Source organism: Gymnoscopelus microlampas, assembly GCF_963454915.1.
Source record: "Gymnoscopelus microlampas genome assembly, chromosome: 12".
Classification (NCBI taxonomy): domain Eukaryota; kingdom Metazoa; phylum Chordata; class Actinopteri; order Myctophiformes; family Myctophidae; genus Gymnoscopelus; species Gymnoscopelus microlampas.
Genome location: NC_139949.1, coordinates 54,337,916 through 54,360,390, shown reverse-complemented (window position 1 = coordinate 54,360,390; position 22,475 = coordinate 54,337,916). Strand labels below are relative to the sequence as shown.

Below are 22,475 nucleotides of genomic sequence, written 5' to 3'. Positions count from 1 at the left end.
TATTATTATTAGTATTATAAACATATATCTCACCAGATGTCTCTGCAGACACTTGAGGCTCTTATAGTATTATTATTATTAGTATTATAAACATATATCTCACTAGGTGTCTCTGCAGACACTTGAGGCTCTTATAGTATTATTAGTATTATTATTATTAATATTATAAACATATATCTCACTAGGTGTCTCTGCAGACACCTGAGGCTCTTATAGTATTGTTGTCTCCGCCAGGAGACATTGTTTTCACTTTCCACATGTCAAGCTAACATTGGTCAAGCCTCACGTGACACGTGACAATACGGTGAAATAGTGTGATCTGATTGGCTAGTGACGTATAGCGGCCTATAAATACATGTGTCACTTTGAAAGAGTCTTAGCCTCTTTCAAAGTGAGGTAAGACAGGAATAATCACGAAATGGCTGAGATATGGCGGACACTTACACAGACAGGACAGATAGGACACTTACATAGGACACTTACATAGACAGGACGGATAGGACACTTATACAGACAGGACGGATAGGACACTTATACAGACAGGACGGATAGGACACTTATACAGACAGGACGGATAGGACACTTACACAGACAGGACGGATAGGACACTTATACAGACAGATAGGACACTTGTGTCATGTTACTATGACACAGTAACATGTTCTATTTTTTGTAAGAATTAGAACATATAAGAAGTAGAACATTCCCAACATTCCCAAGTCTGCTGGCGGAGACTTGTGCTCCGAGGAGCACTTTTTCTAGTTATTATTATTATTATTAGTAGTAGTATGATGATGTAACGTACCAGGTGTCTCTGCAGACACTTGAGGCTCTTGAGGTACTTGAGGCAGAATTCACAGAGGTAGAGGATGGGCAGGGCGGTGAGCTCCTGGGGGTAAGGGGAGAAGTACCAGGGCTTGAGGCGGTGTCGGCCCAGCTCGATGCAGTCGATGTTCTTCATGCGCGTCACGATGTCGTCATGGCTACGGTCTGACACCAGGCTGCCCGTCATGCGGGGCGCCGTGGGGATGCCGTCAGAGCTGTCCTGAGAGTCCTGTAGGGGGCGATAGAGGGGGGAGAGGTTCTTTATTTAGAGCTGTCCTGAGAGTCCTGTAGGGGGCGATAGAGGGAGAGAGAGGTTCTTTATTTGGGTTTTAACTAGAGCTGTCCTGAGAGTCCTGTAGGGCAGTGGTTCTCAAACTTTTTCATGTCAAGGACCCCCAAATTGACACTTATTAGCTCGCGGACCCCCATTTGAAAAGATATGCCAAGAAGATTTTTACAGCTCTATAGCAGTGATTTTCAAGCATTTTAATTTCTTGGACCCCCAGTTTGACATGCATTAGGGCTACGGACCCCCATCTAATGGCATTTCTATCTCTTGGACCCCAATCTATATTGTAAAATCAATGTTAATTTAACTCTGAGAGTGTACAAATGGAACCAAATGGACCCGTTAGGGTCCATTTGGTTCCATTTGTACACTCTCAGAGTTACAGACCCAAAAGCGTCCATTTGGTTCCTAACTACCATTTAGCTGGGGACCCCCTGGAACCCCCTCAAGTACCCCTGGGGGTCCCCGGACCCCACTTTGAGAACCAACACTGTAGGGGGCGACAGAGGGGGGAGAGGATCTTTATGTGGGTTCTATGCCAGAGGCGGTGCTTAAAGCACTGAACGTTCCCTTGGCACATGCGCACCATAGACATATAAAAGGCTCTGAGGCATCTGTATTCCAGGAGCCATTTTAAAGAAGAAGGGGACGTTCGGTAGGTAGAGGCAGGTGGGGGCGGGTCTTTAGGTAAGAGGCAGCCGCGCAGCAACTAGTCAGTTAGACACGCTGTGATTGGCCAGTAGTCAACGCGCTGTGATTGGCCAGTAGGCCTTGTCACTTTGAGTGGCAGTTTGCCTTCTATGGCGGCCGCCACAGGTCGCTCCAATGAACTGCAGAGGCTTGACGCGCAGAGATTGCAAACTTTGCAGTGAGCAGCAATGCATTATTATGCAACCTACCTTCTTATTAAAGTCGCTAGTAGCTCCGTGGCCGTATCGGTCGGAGTGGCGAGTGTTGGCCCTCCAAGAGCTGCCACTTATTTATCTCCTCTATGAGCGGAGTTTATTTCACGTGGACGCTTTGGCGTCCGGTCTCTTTCGCCGGTAATGAGGGTCTCCCTCCTGTCAGGTGACAAGAAGGTCAGTCGGCTCTCATGCATTAAAGGAGGCATGAGCTCGGTCCTGGGCTCCCTAGGCTGGTGGAGGGGGGGGGTGTAGCGCCCAGGATCACTTAGATAATTGGCACCACGTTTTGGTCTCTGCCCTCAGCCCTCCACTTCCAGCGGTGCGCCTATGTTTTCATTCCCACTAACAATATTTCTCCACGGAACACTAACACCATTTCTCCCAGAGAACATGGATGGTTTTGGTTCTAAGCCCACTATATTATAATTATATTATTATATATTATATATTATTATTTGGTTATAAGCCCACTTGTTTCTATGATGAAAAAGCAAGTTAAAATGTTACTAACTTTCCGTGGTTTTGTCGGCTCCGCGGACGCTATTGTTAAATGAGTTTCGGTTTGTTTCCAGTGGGAAGCGAGCGCACAGATGTAAATCCCGCCCACTACATTTGATTGGGTAAAGCACGGCCTGCTTCCTGATCTGAAGGCACGCCCACTTGTAGGCTAACGCTCACACGTTCTGAACGGGGCTCCCGACAGATTTAGTAGCGCAGCTCTGAACCCGTTCTTGAGAGATTACCCCAGGATAAATAAAAAAAAAAACATATTTTTTTTATCGTTGCTTTTTGATAAGCCTTTGCTAGCGAGCACCCGGGAGCAGTATGGGTTAGCGCCCCAGCCTGTGTCTTCCGTGAGGAAGAATCCCAACAAACCAACGGTGCAGCCTTTAAGGAGGTCCTTTTAGGCAAGTGGAGCGTCACGCCGGAATGAAATGTTTGGATCGGTGGGAGTCTGGTGCAACGCTCAGGCCCTGGACCTGGTGAGACGAAGGAGGAGCCCTGACAGCAGGCCATCCACAGAGTCTAGTCCCTCCACGTGTCAGAGTCTCTCCTCTCCCCCGGTCCCGGCAGAGTAGTTCTGGAGAAGTGGACTGAGTGGCCCTGTCTTGTCCTAAGAGGACTGACCGTGGGTACAGTAGCTACTGGGATGTAAGTCGGGGCTTGATCAACCCCGGCTGGGCGAGGGTGTATGTTGTTGCGCGACCAGAAACACCCAATGACCCCAGGCTACAACACTGATGATACGTCCCAGATGCATCCATGTGATGTTTTTTATTTATAGTGAGAGCCATATCTATATCTCTATATATATATATATATATATATATATACACACACATATATATTGTGTATATATTCAAGATTTGTATGATATTACATAAAAATATTACTAATAATATATAACAATAATAATAACATATAATATCTTGAAGATTCGCGCAAATCTTTGAATATATTTCTTTTAAAGCGAACATTTTAACACAAATCTTTTGCTTCTGGGAGTCCCTGGCACAACGTATTTTCAGATGGGGGGTCCCGCGGCCAAATATATACCAATTTGCCAACATGCCAGGGACCCCCAAATTGGTATATATTTGGCCGCGGACCCCCATCTGAAAATACGTTGTGCCCCCAACGATATTTAAAAAAAAATTCCCCGTCAAGAAACCTGTAAGCAAACTCCACCTGCCCGTAAGTTATATTTACCTGCCACTGGCTTAGTGTCAACCCCTGTATCAGTACGCAGTTATAACTTATACCACACACATCTTTATTTATTACAGCAATATATGTATTATGAGGTGGTCTGACTGCTGCATGTTCCACTTCTTAAACTAGCCATCTTATGTTCTGGTCCGCCATCTAATGGCTTAGGAATAACCTGTCCTGAGGCCAAAATGACAAGCCGACCCCTGTGTTATCTACTTATATAAACGGCAAGTCACTTCCGCGCGCCGCTGACGCTATATCCACAGCTCTGTAATCGAGTAAACACAACGCCGACACACCACATCTCGCCAACAAAGTAGCCACGGCGGACGCGCTGAATTTACGGGTGGTGTAGGGCACCTCTCATTGCTCACGACACAGTTTCCACGTCGCAACATAATTAATTCTACTCACCACATTTCGGACAAAACGGAAGGGGAAACAGCTTCGTACCGTTTACCGTGCGCACCACCGAGGCAAAACAACACGCCGCCGCCATTGGCATGCCAGGTTGGCATGCCAGGTTTTCTAAAAACAAGTGCCAGAAACAAGCAACCACCTTCATGAAAAAAAAACACCACCGAAGGGGTCCGTCATCTTCCACGGGGGTCCCCACGCGTCCCGACACTCCACAGGGGGTCCGCGGACTAGCAGGGGGTCCGCGGACCCTCAGGAACATAAAAAATATAATTTCTTCTAATTTTTTTTATTTTTTTTCAAACTTTTGCACATTTTAATCCGACGATTTGGGTACCCCAATATACACGCGCCCACGCTGGGCCCCGTGCGCGGCTGGGGTCGAGGGGGGCGTAGCCCCCCGAGACTCTAGTGTGATATATATGGTTTACTATAGTGACCATCATTTGAACCCTACTTAAGAGTTTAATAGAATGATTACGGGTTACGGGTCGACCCGCTCATCACTAATAGCCATCTTATGTTCTGGTCCGCCGTCTAATGGCTTAGGAATAACCTGTCCTGAGGCCAACATGACAAGCCGACCCCTGTGTTATCTAACTATATAAATGGCGACCGACTTCCGCACCCTCGGTGGGGACACCCCACAGCTCTGTTATCGAATAAACAACGCACCGCCAGACCACATGTCGCCAACTGACTCGCCACGGCGGCCGCGCTGAATTTACGCGTCGCGTAGGGGACATCTCATTGCTCACTACACCTTTTCCACCGCGCAACATAATTAATTCTACTCACCAAATGTCGGACAAAACGGAAGGGGAGGCAGCTTCGTACCGTTTACCGTGCGCACGACCTAATCACCACAACAGCAGGCAGCCGGTGCGGGGTTTTTTCCTTTTTTTCCAAAATGTTTTTTTGGTCACCATTTTCTCCAGGAACCATTTCTGGTGTAACGCCACCGCCAGCATGCGCTGGGTTGCCAGGTTTGCACAGCCAGCGCCAGAAAGAAGCAACCACCTACATCAAACAAACAACACCCATCCCAAGGGCCCCGCCCTCTTCTACGGGGGTCCCCACGCGCCCCTACACTTACAGGGGGTCCGGCCACCAGCGGGCTGACCGCGGACCCCCTGCATAACTATTACATTCTCTCCCTACATGCCTCACTTACACCTCGCTGAAACTCGCGCCCGCCGCGCTTACAACACGCTCACCTGGCAACACCAACACCCCTCCCTCCACCCCCTCTTCCTCACCACCACGCCACTGCATACAGTCGGCACAACGTCCCTTCTCCACACACACACAGCACACACACTCACACACACACATGCTTCTACGCCGCCAACGCTCACCAACACGTCGCCAATGCGCAACAACAGTTCTGCATTGCTGCGTCTCTTCTCCACCACCACGCTCCATTCAGGTCACTACAATGTCTACACACGCTGCCTCTACTTCTTCCTGTACTTACAGCCACACTATCCGCTCCCCTGTGCACGTCGCCACGCTGTCTACTCTTTACCTCCCTCTCTGCCTCATAGCAAGTTAGCAACAGCCTCCACAGCACACACTGCTACCTCCCCCCCCGCCTGTTGCACGCCTAACACTCGCCTCCATCCCCAATATACACGCGGCCACGCTGGGCCCCGTGCGCGGCTGGGGTTGAGGGGGGCGTAGCCCCCCGAAACTCTAGTGTGATATATATGGTTTACCATAGAGACCATCATTTGAACCCTACTTAAGAGTTTAATAGAATGATCCTCTCAAAGATGGCATTCTTCATGGGAACTGTTCCTGTTTAACTTTAAGAACAGTTGTTGTTGAGTGGGAAAAGGTCTAGCCTGGTAAACCATCCCGGTGGAATGAATTCACATCATCATCATGTGTCTTCTACAGAACAGTATGCATTCACATCATCATCATGTGTCTTCTACAGAACAGTATGAATTCACATCATCATCATGTGTCTTCTACAGAACAGTATGAATTCACATCATCATCATGTGTCTTCTACAGAACAGAATGAATTCACATCATCATCATGTGTCTTCTACAGAACAGTATGAATTCACATCATCATCATGTGTCTTCAACAGAACAGAATGAATTCACATCATCATCATGTGTCTTCAACAGAACAGTATGAATTCACATCATCATCATGTGTCTTCTACAGAACAGAATGAATTCACATCATCATCATGTGTCTTCTACAGAACAGTATGAATTCACATCATCATCATGTGTCTTCAACAGAACAGTATGAATTCACATCATCATCATGTGTCTTCTACAGAACAGTATGAATTCACATCATCATCATGTGTCTTCAACAGAACAGAATGAATTCACATCATCATCATGTGTCTTCAACAGAACAGTATGAATTCACATCATCATCATGTGTCTTCAACAGAACAGAATGAATTCACATCATCATCATGTGTCTTCAACAGAACAGTATGAATTCACATCATCATCATGTGTCTTCTACAGAACAGTATGAATTCACATCATCATCATGTGTCTTCTACAGAACAGTATGAATTCACATCATCATCATGTGTCTTCTACAGAACAGAATGAATTCACATCATCATCATGTGTCTTCAACAGAACAGAATGAATTCACATCATCATCATGTGTCTTCAACAGAACAGTATGAATTCACATCATCATCATGTGTCTTCAACAGAACAGAATGAATTCACATCATCATCATGTGTCTTCAACAGAACAGTATGAATTCACATCATCATCATGTGTCTTCTACAGAACAGTATGAATTCACATCATCATCATGTGTCTTCTACAGAACAGTATGAATTCACATCATCATCATGTGTCTTCTACAGAACAGTATGAATTCACATCATCATCATGTGTCTTCTACAGAACAGAATGAATTCACATCATCATCATGTGTCTTCTACAGAACGGTAAAAATAAGAAGAAAATAAATGTATCCTAATGTTCTGCCTCCTCGCCAAATGCAAAGCGCAATACAAAGCATGCGCACAATGTTAATCAATTTGGGCCGTTCTAATGATGATGATGATGATGATGATGATGATGATGATGATGATGATGATGATGATGATGATGATGATGATGATGATGATGATGGCACGCTCTTGTTGCGCTTATTTCCGACAAGTCAGTCTAGGCTACAAAACTCAGTCCCCTCCCCGGTAGGTACGTAGGTAGGTGGGTGGTGTGTCGGTAGGTAGGTAGGTAGGTAGTTACGTACGTACATACATAGGTGGGTGGGTAGGTAGGTAGGTAGGTAGGTAGGGAGGTAGGTAGTTACGTAGGTGGGTGGGTGGGTGGGTAGGGTGGGAGGTAGGTAGGTTACTGAATGGAGCAGAGGAAAGCAGAGGAGAGCAGAGGAGAGCAGAGGAAAGAGGGAATAGCTTTTGCTTTCCTAGTTGTCTGTTTATCAGATACTGTACGTTTGATGAAAGCTGTATATATAGTTTTATGTAAAAACTAAATTGAAATAATAGTTTCTGCAAATCCTCCTGGCTGTGCATTGATGATGCAGGAATGCATGCCCCCCCCCCCCCCCCCCTCCTGTCTCACAAGATCCAGCACAGTAAAGTCTGGATATTAAAACTTGTGTCAGTTTATGTTTATATCACATTCACCCGTCAATCATTGCGATTTGAAATGTGAGTTAACTCGGTGCCCGCCGCGCGTTGCGAGTCCCTTTAGTTACAGGGTAGGGTGGGTAGGGTGGGTAGGGTGTGAGGTAGGGTGGGTAGGGTGGGTAGGGTGGCCCGGGCGGCCCCGGTGTGAGCTTGTAGATCTGCTATTTTCGACACGCAACCCGCTGTGCGGCGTAGTATTATAACTCAAGCTTAAAGGACTGGGGAGCTGTTCTCACATTATTGCTTTTCTAGCGCGAACATATCGTCAATCTGCGATCGTTGGGCCGACGATGGTGGATGGGAATAGTTTGCCATATCACTAAACCTTAACGGCTCTTCTTCCACTTTTTGGTTTCTGCAAGCAAGGCAGTCTGTAAGAGAGGCATGTGCATGGTGTGGGTGTCAAACCAAACTAGCTAAAGCACATTGATGATCAGGTAAGTGAATAAGAATTGAACACTCTATGTCCAAATGTAATGGTAATAGTTTGAGCAGCCCCTAACATACAATAACATACTAGTCAAATGCTGGGCACACTGGCTATAGAGTATAGCCGTGGCGGACATTTTGTGGTTCCAAAGATAGAAAGACGAAAATATTTCTATACATTGTTTTAAACCTGTAACCAAAGCCATCCAGAGGCTCCTGGTGAATCATGACCATAACACATCTGATTCTGTGTCAGAAAATATTTGAAAACGCCAAAGAAAAGGGTATTTATTAAACATATTGTATAATATAATTAAATATTAAAATATGTTTTGACACATAATCACATGTTGTATGGTCATGATGGATGGCTTGGTTCCAGAGGCTTAAAATACATTTATGTCAATATTTTCGGAAATCTCTATGGGAAAAAAAGAATGGGCTTTTTATCTGTGGAATCACAAAATGGCCGCAACTGCTATGTTCTATAGTGTTCGGAGTGCCTTCACAAATAACAAGAATACACATTATATTATATAGGACTGTGACTGTTTAATAACCATGTTTAATAACCATTATATTATATAGGACTGTGACTGTTTAATAAACATGGCTCTCTGAAGCAGGGGTTCCCAAACTTTTCAGCTCGCGACCCCCCAAAATAAATCATTATTTGAACTGGGGACCCCCCAAAATAATCATATTTGAACTGGGGACCCCCCTAAAATAATCATATTTGAACTGGGGACCCCCAAAATAATCATATTGGAACTGGGGACCCCCCACCCTGACAAGCACTTGGAATCGTAGGAGTTGAGGCATTACATTTAGTTTGAGACGGTTCCACATATGAATATTATGAAAATATCAGATCTACAAGCTTGTAGATCTGATATTTTCACAAATGTTGCCTCTTTCTTTCTTACGTAATTTGACAAATTGGCCAATTTTTCATAGTATAGTTTGTCACTTACTTTTTATGTAGTAATGGTCTTATTATTAGTTTTATTTATTTATTACATTTTATCTGTATTGAAAAGGTCTTTTTTTAATGAAAAGTCATTAAATTGTCACTTTATAAATGTGCAGATACACTGTACACACTGTATGTTTGTTAACTGTCGAGTGAGAAAACAATGTTGCACATTAACTCATTCACTGCCAGAATTATTTCTGGCGCGTTTGAACACTGCCATATTTTTCATTGAAAAAAAAAAAGTACTCAGGAGCCGAGATACAGAATTTTTAAGTTTTAAGTTAACAAGGAAGTGGATGGGAGTCTATATCTTCGAAAAATCATATCTCCTTGGTCTTTGGGTCAAAAAAAAAAAAAAAAATCAAAAAAAAAAAATTAATAAAAAGAAAATATTTTTTTTATTTTTTAAAAAGTCGTTTTAGTCGTTCTAGGCAGGCATGGCTTATGGACAGAAGTCGTTTTAGTCGTTCTAGGCAGGGAATGAGTTAAGATAATCATCAGGGGACACCCCAAAATAATTTGGGGACACCCCAAAATACAATAATTGGGGACACCCCAAAATACAATAATTGGGGACACCCCAAAAATAATTTGGGGACACCCCAAAATACAATAATTGGGGACACCCCAAAAATAATTTGGGGACACCCCAAAATACAATAATTGGGGACACCCCAAAAATAATTTGGGGACACCCCAAAATACAATAATTGGGGACACCCCCGACCCGGCGTTTGGGAACCACTGGTCTAAATCAAGCCACATTATTAAACCAATTAGTGGAGTTTGCCTAAAGAGTAATATTAGTCCAGAATGTGAAGGTACCGGAGTGGGGAGGGTTTTGCCTCTGGAAGGAGCAGTGGTAGATTGTAGGTTGAGATCTAGACTCTTCCTCTGAATTGAAAGGAAGAAAAGGAGGGGTTAACCAACATTCACATTAAGTTAACCCTCAAAGTCATTGAATTCAGAGAATTTTAGGTCATTAAAATCCAAGAATTTGTTTTTAGAATTACACGAATCCAATGAGTGAGCACCCAGCATCAGAGACTTTTTAAAACAGCTGCTGTTGAAAGCACATTCTAGCCTTGTTTAGGCCTGGACACAACCGACTGAAAACACAAACTCTCTGCAAAAACCTCTGGAGTCTCTCTGTTAAGAGATTTCACGGAACGTTCCCTTTGGTGACTGAATGAAGGTTTATATGGTTGGGGAAACTGCGTATAGATTAGAAGAACATTGCTACTGCTGAGAGAAAAACAAATCCTTCAAGCTGTGATGATGTTCTCATGGATGTGTTGGTAAAGTGTGAGACCTCCTACAGGTACGTACCTCACATGTTCCTGTGTTCCTTTATTATGTTCCCATGTTCCTTTATTATGTTCCTATGTTCCTTTATTATGTTCCTATGTTCCTTTATTATGTTCCTTTATTATGTTCCTATGTTCCTTTATTATGTTCCTTTATTATGTTCCTATGTTCCTTTATTATGTTCCTATGTTCCTTTATTATGTTCCTTTATTATGTTCCTTTATTATGTTCCTTTATTATGTTCCTATGTTCCTTTATTATGTTCCTATGTTCCTTTATTATGTTCTTATGGTAAAGTGTGAGTGCAGATTGGGACCTCCTACAGGTACGTACCTCACATGTTCCTGTGTTCCTTTATTATGTTCCCATGTTCCTTTATTATGTTCCTATGTTCCTTTATTATGTTCCTATGTTCCTTTATTATGTTCCTTTATTATGTTCCTATGTTCCTTTATTATGTTCCTATGTTCCTTTATTATGTTCCTTTATTATGTTCCTATGTTCCTTTATTATGTTCCTATGTTCCTTTATTATGTTCCTATGTTCCTTTATTATGTTCCTATGTTCCTTTATTATGTTCCTTTATTATGTTCCTATGTTCCTTTATTATGTTCCTTTATTATGTTCCTATGTTCCTTTATTATGTTCTTATGGTAAAGTGTGAGTGCAGATTGGGACCTCCTACAGGTACGTACCTCACATGTTCCTGTGTTCCTTTATTATGTTCCCATGTTCCTTTATTATGTTCCTATGTTCCTTTATTATGTTCTTATGGTAAAGTGTGAGTGCAGAGAGGACACCCTACAGCAGGGTGCCCAAAAGGTAGAAGGTGATCTACAGTAGTTCACACAGGCTGTGCAGGCAGGTAGACCACATGACATGACACGCCCCTAAAAAAGGATGTGGCATCTGCCAATTGAATTAAGGTGATTATATATATAACCCTAACCCTACGTATTAGGGCATTCATAGAATATTCTAATATTCTAATATCAAAGCCACTATTCAACGTTGTACACCAACGTCGATTATTCTGTTACTATTTTTAATATTATTATTTTTTATTTTTTAGATTATTTTGTTTAGATTTTATTGATTTTTCTTTTTTAGCAGGGGCTTAACAGCAGACAAGCAGCTGTGAGCTCTTGTGTTGGTAGTTCTCCTAATCCATTCATGGTTGATTGTTGTCAAATCATTTCATACTGTATGTGACGTTGTGCCGTCACTCAATGTAGGTAGTGGTGCGCTGAAACAGCAGCATGGCAGAAAGATGCCTTGTAACGACCGGACAGAAGGATGGAACTGTGGTTGTTGTTGAACATATTGTAGATAGGATAGGCTTGGAAAATCATTTGACTTATTCCAAGTTAAATGAACTGAATTAATAAGTTCGCTACGTTTCTTTTCAACCTGAACCAGAGCCGTGGTATCGCAGAGCAGCAACGCATGTTATGCTAGGCTTCGTCGTAGAAGAGTGTTGTACCGAAAATAGCAGATCTACAAGCTCACAACACGTCCATCCGTGTAGTTGTAGATCTGCTATGCCTGGACCAGCTGATTTGGGTTTAGACCAATCAGAACGCACAGCTGGCTTTCATTAGTTAACCCTTTAATCGCTGATTGTTTTCAAGGCTTGCAACACGGCATTTTAATGATAAAGGCTTGTTTGTATTGGATGAAAAAAATATGATATTTCACCGGCGAATAATCGAATATTCGACTACTTTTAGGTCGAATTCTAAAAATTACTATTCGTGAATGCCCTAATATACATAAATCAAGAAAAAAAAACTACCAATTCCATTTTACCCCGTTTCCCATTCCTAGTGCGTTTGTTTCATACGGTCCTGTGTTAAGATGTGAGGTAACAGGCCCAATGTTGTATTTTAAGTTGTATTTATGTCATGAAGCTTGAGTGATTTAGTTTGTTATTTGTTTGTTTATTGTTTTTGAATTATTATGTCGGTTCATCGTTTGTCAAATGAAATGCTAGTGTCCTGTAAGTCCAGATGGGCGGGGCTTCCTTTAGAAGGTCATTTTAAAGGTACAGTAGTTCTCCAGTCAGAAAAGTGTGGGCACCCCCGCCCTACAGGAACGTACCCCATGTGTTACTATGGTAAAGTGTGGGTGCAGAGAGGACCTCATGTGTTACTATGGTAAAGTGTGGGTGCAGAGAGGACCTCATGTGTTACTATGGTAAAGTGTGGGTGCAGAGAGGACGTACCTCATGTGTTACTATGGTAAAGTGTGGGTGCAGAGAGGACGTACCTCATGTGTTTCTATGGTAAAGTGTGGGTGCAGACAGGACGTACCTCATGTGTTACTATGGTAAAGTGTGGGTGCAGAGAGGACCTCATGTGTTTCTATGGTAAAGTGTGGGTGCAGAGAGGAGGTACCTCATGTGTTACTATGGTAAAGTGTGGGTGCAGACAGGACGTACCTCATCCGTTCCGCCACAGTTAGCTTTCCTCTTCCTGCCAGGCTGTGAGGGGATGAGGCGCCGGGCCGTGCCGTTCTGTTGCTGCAGAGGAAATTCAATTCAATTCAATTTTATTAAAGTGTCAAATCACAACAAGTTGTCTCAAGTCTCTTTACATGTAGAGCAGAGACCCCACAGTCCCACCCTGAGCAACAAGTCACTTTACATGTAGAGCAGAGACCCCACAGTCCCACCCTGAGCAACAAGTCTCTTTACATGTAGAGCAGAGACCCCACAGTCCCACCCTGAGCAACAAGTCTCTTTACATGTAGAGCAGAGACCCCACAGTCCCACCCTGAGCAACAAGTCACTTTACATGTAGAGCAGAGACCCCACAGTCCCACCCTGAACAAGACATTTTGCGACAGTGGCAACAAAAAACTCCCTCTTAACTGGAAGAAACGTCAGGCAGACCCTAGGCTCTAGGGTGGGGGCCTTCTGCCTCGACCGGGGGCGGCCATAGCTGAGTGGTTAGTGAGCCCGCCTAGGGAGCCAGAGGCCCTGGTTGCCCCAGGTTCGATTCCCGGCCATGCCAGCATATGTGTCGATGAAATGAAATTTGTCCCTGAGCAAGACCGCAAGGACTTTCATGAACGACCTGTTAAAAGGAATTATCCTAGTGAAGAGCTACTTTTATGCCTGACATATTATTACTTGTTTTGATGGTGTTTTGGACTATATCACTGAAGAGACTTTATTGTTTTATTTGCAACATGGAACTGTGTTGAACAGTACTTTCTGTAACCACGGTTATAATAAACACCCTCGAAGATGAGAATAAGCCTCTCTGCATTCTTACCCATGATGCACCACAGTGGTCACCACTTCCCAACCAGATAAATCAATGATCCTGCATTACAGGTCACATGATGATTTTCTTTTTTTTTAGTTCCAGACTCTATAGTATTGGGGGATTGTGGAATAGTTGTCTGGCTAAGTGAGGCTGCACACACAATGACCTGCTAACCTGTGAGCAGGTTAGCAGGACTGTGCACGACCATCGGTTCTGAGACCATCAACTCAGAACCGATTAGTGTGTATGACCTGCATAAGACATACAACTACCTAGGTCATAGATTTAACATAGCTGGAGAATGGAAAGAACAGGTTGAATACATCACGACTGAGTTTATAGCCAGGCTGAATCTGATTGATGCTTCACCACTGCCACTGCTATCAGGCAGGTTGCCCTGTCCAGAATCCAACATCTTTTCTCCAACGTTCACCTAGCATGTAAAACACTTAGTGAACTAAACGACAAAATAGTTCATTTTGTTAGGAAGTGGTTTGGACTTAACACCCACTCCACCAGAGACATTATTTTCCAGTCCAAACAGGGAGGTGGGTTTGGCGTCCCAAATGTGGAGTGGATATATAATGCCACAAGGCTGGCTCACCTACTAAGGCCTAACAAAATAATATGTTGGTTTCCGGTTGGCGACCGACCCTATTAAATACGTGCGACCCAGATGATTTTATTGGCATTTGGAGTGAAAATAAATAAAATTAAGTCAAAATCCGACCGAGTCGATCAAAAACGTCTTACAAAAAATATATTTGGTGCGACCGCATTCGCGAAGTTTAATCAAAGTTTTCTTTCGTCTAAGATATCATGTGCGCAAATGTTTTGTTTTACTATTCATGCGTCATTGCGTCATCGCGAGGAGACGGAGGCGCACAACAACAACAGCAGCACATGCACGTCCTCCTCCAGCCATGGACCTGTGTACAGTGTCTGTCGTCTGCCCGTGCAAACCACCTCCTAAAATAATTCGATTGACTACTAAAACGTTTGCAGACATAATTAAGGAGGTGAAACAGTGCCGATTTTTCATCTGCAGCAGGGAGACACGACCGAGCGGATACATGGACCCACATCTCAGTTGCAAAGAAAAATCACCCCTTGACTCTCGTTGCATATGCTGTTGAAAAGACAACTTTGGCATGGACGGGTGGTGAGAGTGTGTGTGTGTGTGTGTGTGTGTGTGTGTGTGTGTGTGTGTGTGTGTGTGTGTGTGTGCATGTGTGTGTGTGTGTGTGTGTGTGTGTGTGTGTGTGTGTGTGTGTGTGTGTGTGTGTGTGTGTGTGTGTGTGTGTGTGTGTGTGCGATACGTGTGCACGCACTTCTCTCACACAGACAGTAGCTGCTCATTCCGCCTACCTGTAGGGTTGCCTCTTATTCCAAATAAATGACTAGGCGACATCTGAAAAGTCCTTAATGCTGTAAACAGCTTCTAACAACAACTCTAAAAGACGTTGTGATCCGCTGGTCCACTGGTTTAATTCAAGTGCCGATACAGACGTCTTCGCATCTATCCAGCTGTAGCCTATTAAAGCTCGTTAAGACTCGTCCGAAAGTTTAACAAAGAGTAGTGTAACATTTTTAGTCAGAGGTTAAAACAAGCCAAAACAGTGACATAAGGTGAGCTGAGAGATGAAACAGGGACCCCCTTCTATATTGTATGACATTTTTACTTGGTCTGCTCTTTTTTCCCCTCTACACCTATATACCTCTTTGCCAAAAATAGCAGATCTACAAGCTTGTGAGCTTGTAGATCTGCTATTTTTGGCTTTAGTCCTCCTCAGAAATGGGATGCTAGTGGTTAATGTAAAAAATATCATATCACACAAAGATTTGGTGGCCCCCCTGTAGTAACTCTGAGGACCCCCTAGGGGTCCCGGACCCCCTGTTGAAGACCCCTGGACTAAAGTGACATAAGGTAAATTTCTCACCTTGAAAACAATTAAATGTCCTGCTATGTGTCTGAATGGGAAAACCTTATTTTTTTGTTTTTGCTTTTAGTTCAAATAAGAAAATTATTTTGCATTAAGATAAGATTTTGTTAGTTAAAAAAGATTACCATTTTTAATAAATAATAATTTCAATAACTGATCTCAATATGGACCCATAATAAGTTTTGCCAAAATCATGCAGCTCTAACGGCTAACAGCAAAAGCCATAACAGCAATGGTACAAATAAATAAATATAAATATAAATAAATGATACAGGCTACAGTAGTAATATTCTTTTTAAAATTCTTCTTGTTTTTGTAATGACTTTAGGCCTTTCGTTGCATAGTTAGGGCATCAATATTATAGCCATATCATGATATTAGACTGGATATCGTCTGTGATTTTGGATATTGTACTATTATGATATGGCATAAGTGCTCTTTTCCTGGTTTAATCTTATTGGTACTCTGTATTGGCAAATACACAAAATTAAGTACTTGTACTTAGCCTGAAAAAAATCTAGTTAGAAAATAGAATATCGGTATCGGTAAAACCGGTATCGGTACGTCAGACTTTTAAAAAAACGGAAATCGGTATCGGCCAAGGATTTTCCAATCGGTGCATCTCTAACTCTACCTCTAAATGTGATATGTGACACTTTATTTTGTATCTTTTACTCAGCTGTTTGTTTCAGTTGTCTGAGTCAGAATGCAGGGATGCTTTGGCAGTGTTTCTGGCAAGATGGTTTTGAACCTCCCTGAAGCCAAATATACTGCATGCATAAATGCAATGGATGTGCAATGATAGCGTTTTAAGCAGTAAAGCTGTATACTGTATATCAGTAATAGAATGGGCTTCAATGTTAAAGCTCTTAGTTCTGAATTGAGCTCATCTCATACCCTGGGGTAAAATGTTTTTTTTCCAAATCCTGGTTTAATTCATTCACCAGTCAGTATTCTTGGTTTTCCAGCTCCTCAGGCCATTGGTTAACCAGTTTGATCCAGGGATAGCCAGTAGCTAAAATATCTGCTTCAAAACACTTTATTTATTACTTGAAGATGTTTGTTTTGTATTAATATTTTTGGTATGTGAGTGATACAGCACTTTACTTTGGTACTTTACTTAGAGTTGAAAGTACTTTACTTAGAGTTGAATTAAAACTCAAAAGTATTCAACCAGTGTGTGGACATTCTATTCAATGTTTTCAATTGTTTATTGTTTGTTGTTTTCAGACACTATTTTGTAAGTGCAGTGTACATGAACCATTTAATGATTTAGAAATTGGTAACTCAGGAAAACATAGAATATATTAAAAAAGAAGCATATCGATCATTGCCATAGGGAAAAAAAAAAAAAAAAAAAAAAACTACCTACCCATTCTTCCCATGAGGAAATAAAATAAAATTCCTTGCTAACCATCATTCCCCCAAAAAAATAAAAATAAAAATAAAATAAAATAAATTCCCTACCTACTCAGCCCTAAAATGACAGCCAACCGGAAACCAAAGTTTTATTTTGTTAGGCCTAAGCATGCTAAACAGTGATGACAAGACTGTCAGGGAACTTGCTAGATCTTCTCTGTTTCTAGACATGAAACGGCGTAAAGTGCCCCTGGCAAAAGAGGGCGAGCCAAGTTTCCTGGGGTTCAAAAGAAAGCCCAACCTTAAAATGGACTCACATGCTACTGGGTTTGGGGTGTCGTCAGATTGGCCTGACCTCAATGACCTCTGTGTGAGAACCGGAGTATCCCTACACTGGGTTGGACCTGACTCAGACACTGTAGCAGTCTCTGAGGACATTATTACCAACTGTAGGATCTCAGTAAGGGCTACAATACTGTTATTGATAAAGAACATCATTTATCACCAGTTAATGCACGGAGGTACCTTGTAATGTTACAACAGCAGAACCAACAACACTGGACTGGTTTAAAACTACAAGGAAAGCTAGCTTGCCTTCCTACTGCAGATCACACCGTCTCTCACACGATATTAAAACATTATGCAGTTGATGAGGATATAATCACCTTTACAGTCAAAGCCAGATTACAGGTCCTCCCGACCAGACTCAATCTTTCTCTGTGGTTCCTAATACGTTTCCTCCTCATTGTCTGCACCATGACCACACTCCAGTTACTGAAACTCTGTCACATATTCTGAACGGCTGCCATGTATATAAGGGAATGTACATTGCTAGGCATGACAGAATTATTGACCTATTAGCTAAGGACATAAGCTCATATGTTTCATCATCTGCCAAAATGTATAAGCACTCTTGTGTTTCAACTGCCATGTTCATGCGCAATAATGAAAATGATGCCTTTTCTGATGTCACAGATAATACACCAGATGTTGTTGTTGTTGATGAGGACAGTAGAGAAGTGACCATTTTAGAAGTGGCATGTACATTTGATCACAGTCTGGAAGAGGCATTCCTTACAAAGGTGCTTAAGTACCAACGTCTTAAGGATGCTATCATGCAGCTTGGTTACAGATGTAAACTGCTTGTGTTCATATTTGGAAGCCTGGGTAATGTCCATAGATCAGTTGTGAGAGGCCTGCAGAATGCAGGAATGACCAATAAGCCAAAAGCTAAAGCATTGGCAAAATTCTGTTCAATGTCTGTGATAATTGGCAGTGGCCATATATGGAGGAGGCGATGCTTCCTGTACCCGTGATCTGTATTCTGAAATACTTGTCGTTGAGCTTTTTCCAAGTTTGTCCATCTACTATTGTTTGTGTTCAAGAATTTATTGTTAAAATGTGAACGCAAATAAAGATGTTAAATGTGTGCTCTCCTCGTTCAGTGGACGTGCGCGTGCGCGTGTGTGTGTGTGTGTGTGTGTGCTCTCCTCGTTCAGTGGACGTGCGCGCGTGTGTGTGTGTGTGTGTGCTCTCCTCGTTCAGTGGACGTGCACGTGTGTGTGTGTGTGTGTGTGTGTGTGTGTGTGTGTGTGTGTGTGTGTGTGTGTGTGTGTGTGTGTGTGTGTGTGTGTACCCATCCAGTTCCATTGGGTGGGCATATACTTTCTTGCGCGTGTCGAAAATACAAGCTTGCAACGCGTTGTGAGCTTGTAGATCTGCTATAATTCTGTGCGCGACACAGCGCTCAATCAGGTATAATGAAGCTTTACTGGAGATGAGGCGTACAGTACGTACGGCATGGATTTACACAGAGGGACATTCTTTAAACATTAAATACTGCATTCAGGTTCAGGAGAGTAAGAAAGGGGCAATTCTAGTGTGTATTATAGTGTAGTGTGTATTACAGAGTGTATATTATAGTGTGTATTATAGTGTAGTGTGTATTACAGAGTGTATATTATAGTGTGTATTATAGTGTAGTGTGTATTACAGAGTGTATATTATAGTGTGTATTATAGTGTAGTGTGTATTACAGAGTGTATATTATAGTGTGTATTATAGTGTAGTGTGTATTACAGAGTGTATATTATAGTGTGTATTATAGTGTAGTGTGTATTACAGAGTGTATATTATAGTGTGTATTATAGTGTAGTGTGTATTACAGAGTGTATATTATAGTGTGTATTATAGTGTAGTGTGTATTACAGAGTGTGTATTATAGTGTGTATTATAGTGTAGTGTGTATTACAGTGTGTGTATTATAGTGTGTATTATAGTGTAGTGTGTATTACAGAGTGTATATTATAGTGTGTATTATAGTGTAGTGTGTATTACAGAGTGTGTATTATAGTGTGTATTATAGTGTAGTGTGTATTACAGAGTGTGTATTATAGTGTGTATTATAGTGTAGTGTGTATTACAGTGTGTGTATTATAGTGTGTATTATAGTGTAGTGTGTATTACAGAGTGTGTATTATAGTGTGTATTATAGTGTAGTGTGTATTACAGAGTGTGTATCATAGTGTTACCGTAGTGAGAGAGGCCAGAGGCTCCTCCTCTCTCTCTCTCTTGGTGCTGAAGTGTGTATTACAGTGTGTGTATTATAGTGTAGTGTGTATTACAGAGTGTGTATCATAGTGTTACCGTAGTGAGAGAGGCCAGAGGCTCCTCCTCTCTCTCTCTCTTGGTGCTGAAGTGTGTATTACAGTGTGTGTATTATAGTGTAGTGTGTATTACAGAGTGTGTATCATAGTGTTACCGTAGTGAGAGAGGCCAGAGGCTCCTCCTCCCTCTCTCTCTTGGTGCTGAAGGCGTGGCCCTCTCGGGCGGGGGGGAACACGGAGGCCTGGGCGGCCTCGGCCGAGCCGGGCAGCGAGGGCACAGAGGTCACCGGGGAGGCCTGGGTCACCAAGGACACCGACTCCACCTTCCTCTTCTGAGAGAGAGAGAGAGAGAGAGAGAGAGAGAAACAATGAATGAATGCAGGGGTCTTCAACAGGGGGTCCGGGACCCCTAGGGCAGTGGTTCTCAAAGTGGGGTCCGGGGACCCCCAGGGGTACTTGAGGGGGTTCCAGGGGGTCCCCGGCTAAATGATTTATAGGAACCAAATGGACCCTTATGAGTCTGTAACTCTGAGAGTGTACAAATGGAACCAAATGGACCCTAACGGGTCCATTTGGTTCCATTTGTACACTCTCAGAGTTACATTAACATTGATTTTACAATATGAATTGGGGTCCCAGAGATAGAAATGCCATTAAATGGGGGTCCGTAGCCCTAATGCATGTCAAACTGGGGGTCCTTAAATTACAATGATTGAGAATCACTGCTAGAGCCGTAAAAATCTTCTCTTATGGGGGTCCCTGGCATATCTTTGAAATGGGGGTCCGCGGGCTAATAAGTGTCAATTTGGGGGTCCTTGGCATGAAAAAGTTTGAGAACCACTGCCCTAGGGGGTCCTCAGAGCTACTATAGGGGGTCCACCAAATTGTTTTCCTTAACTTGAACCCTAGCATTCCTATTCTGAAGAGAACTTTTGCCAAAAATAGCAGATCTACAAGCTTGTAGATCGGCTTTTTTTGGCAAAGAGGTACAGGTGTAGAGGGAAAAAAGAGCAGACTAAGTAAACAAAAAAAAGGTTTCATCTGAAATTACATTTTATACAATATAGAGGGGGTCCCTGCTTCATCTGTCTCTCAGGTAGGGGGTCCTTGGGCTGAAAACGTTGAAGACCCCCTGTCTTAATGAATGTGTCCGGACAATGTCTTTGACCCCTCCCACATGGGACTAGCAGACACATCCATTTTAAAACACAAAATAACAAACATTCCACTGGCCTACTTGTTGTTAACTAGTTGTACGAACGCTTGTTTTATTGTTGTATTGTTTTATTGGATCTTGTTTAGTCGATATACTTGTTTGTTTTAGCTGCTGCTCATTTGATTTTGCTATTTTGTCTCATCTGTTTAAGGCATTGGTTCTCAAAGTGGGGTACGGGGACCCCCAGGGGTACTTGAGGCGGTTCCAGGGGGTCCCCAGCTAAATGGACAGGAACCAAATGGACCCTTATGGTTCTGTAACTCTGAGAGTGTACAAATGGAACCAAATGGACCCGTTAGGGTCCATTTGGTTCCATTTGTACACTCTCAGAGTTAAATTAACATTGATTTTATAATATAAATTTGGGTCCCAGAGATATAAATGCCATTAAATGGGGGTCCGTAGCCTAATGCATGTCAAACTGGGGGTCCTTGAAATTAAAATGGTTGAGAATCACTGCTAGAAAGCCGTAAAAACCTTCTCTTATTGGGGTCCCTGGCATATCTTTTCTTTTTTTTTTTTTTTATTATAATTTTTGTCCCACGATTTTTGTAACCCACATTTTTTCACCCAGTGCCAATTGCCTATGTAATCCTGGGCACTACCTACCCTCTGCCAGCCTAGGGAGAGCCCAAGCTGAAGCTCATGCCTCCTTCAATGCATGAGGAGCAAGCAGGCCGCTTCTTATCACCCGACAGGGGGGAGTTTCCCTGGTTGGACATAGCGCGTGGAAGGAACACGTTATTCCAACCAGTTCCCTTCTCCTCCATCAGGCGCCCCGGCTGACCAGGGGGAGGCAGTATAGTGACCAGGATTACTACATGTTTTTGTGAGGGTATTAACTACCCTAGGAGACACGGGGAGAACATGCAAACTCCACACAGAGTAGGCCCTTTCACCAACCCCACCTAGAGTATGGGCGCCGATGACGTGGAGGAGAGAACACGCCCCCAGCGCCCACAGCGGCTTATCTTTTCAAATGGGGGTCCGCGGGCTAATAAGTGTCAATTTGGGGGTCCTTGACATGAAAAGGTTTGAGAACCACTTGTTTAAGGAAATATGTAGCTGATACATTACAATTTTAACTTTAGCGCTAGGTATACTCTTAGTTGCTTGTTTTTGCAGAAAATGCACTTCAGACTTCTGGTGATTAATAGTGTTCATTCCCTACCTATGTAGAATGCACTTATTGTAAGTCTCTTTGGATAAAAGCGTCTGCTAAATGACTGTAATGTAATGTTTACCCAACCAGCAACTCATAGTACAGCCTGATTTGAAACAAGCCACATGCAGTACATACATTCATATCTACCTGCACATAGAATACATACAAACGTATAAAAGTTCATCTATTATAAGTCACCCTCCTCCTATCCCACGCTTTATAAAGACATTGTGAAAATGCAACATGAATGAATGGTGAGCTGAAGGTACCGGCGTGGGGAGGGTCTTCCCTCTGGAAGGAGCCGTGGTCGATTGCAGGTTAAGATCTAGACTCTTCCTCTGAAAGGAAAGGAAGAAGAAGTGGGTTTAATTTATGCTTGGTTGCATGCACCGAAA

The 22,475-nt window shown here is 42.7% G+C and overlaps 1 protein-coding gene across 3 annotated transcripts in view; it reads right to left on the bottom strand.

The window, feature by feature from the left end:
• LOC311056551 (histone acetyltransferase KAT5) overlaps positions 1-22,475 on the bottom strand; it is a 43,202-nt gene that overhangs the window by 9,157 nt on the left and 11,570 nt on the right. Inside the window, exons 5-9 of one of the 3 annotated variants that reach the window (XM_084073257.1) lie at positions 22,350-22,418; positions 19,855-20,031; positions 12,960-13,040; positions 10,037-10,105; positions 806-1,054 (exon numbers count right to left, since the gene is read on the bottom strand). In XM_084073257.1, the coding sequence (XP_083929383.1) occupies positions 806-1,054; positions 10,037-10,105; positions 12,960-13,040; positions 19,855-20,031; positions 22,350-22,418 (645 nt within the window). The remainder of the gene's footprint in view (positions 1-805; positions 1,055-10,036; positions 10,106-12,959; positions 13,041-19,854; positions 20,032-22,349; positions 22,419-22,475) is intronic. The other 2 variants (XM_084073258.1, XM_084073259.1) reach the window with 2 other exon arrangements.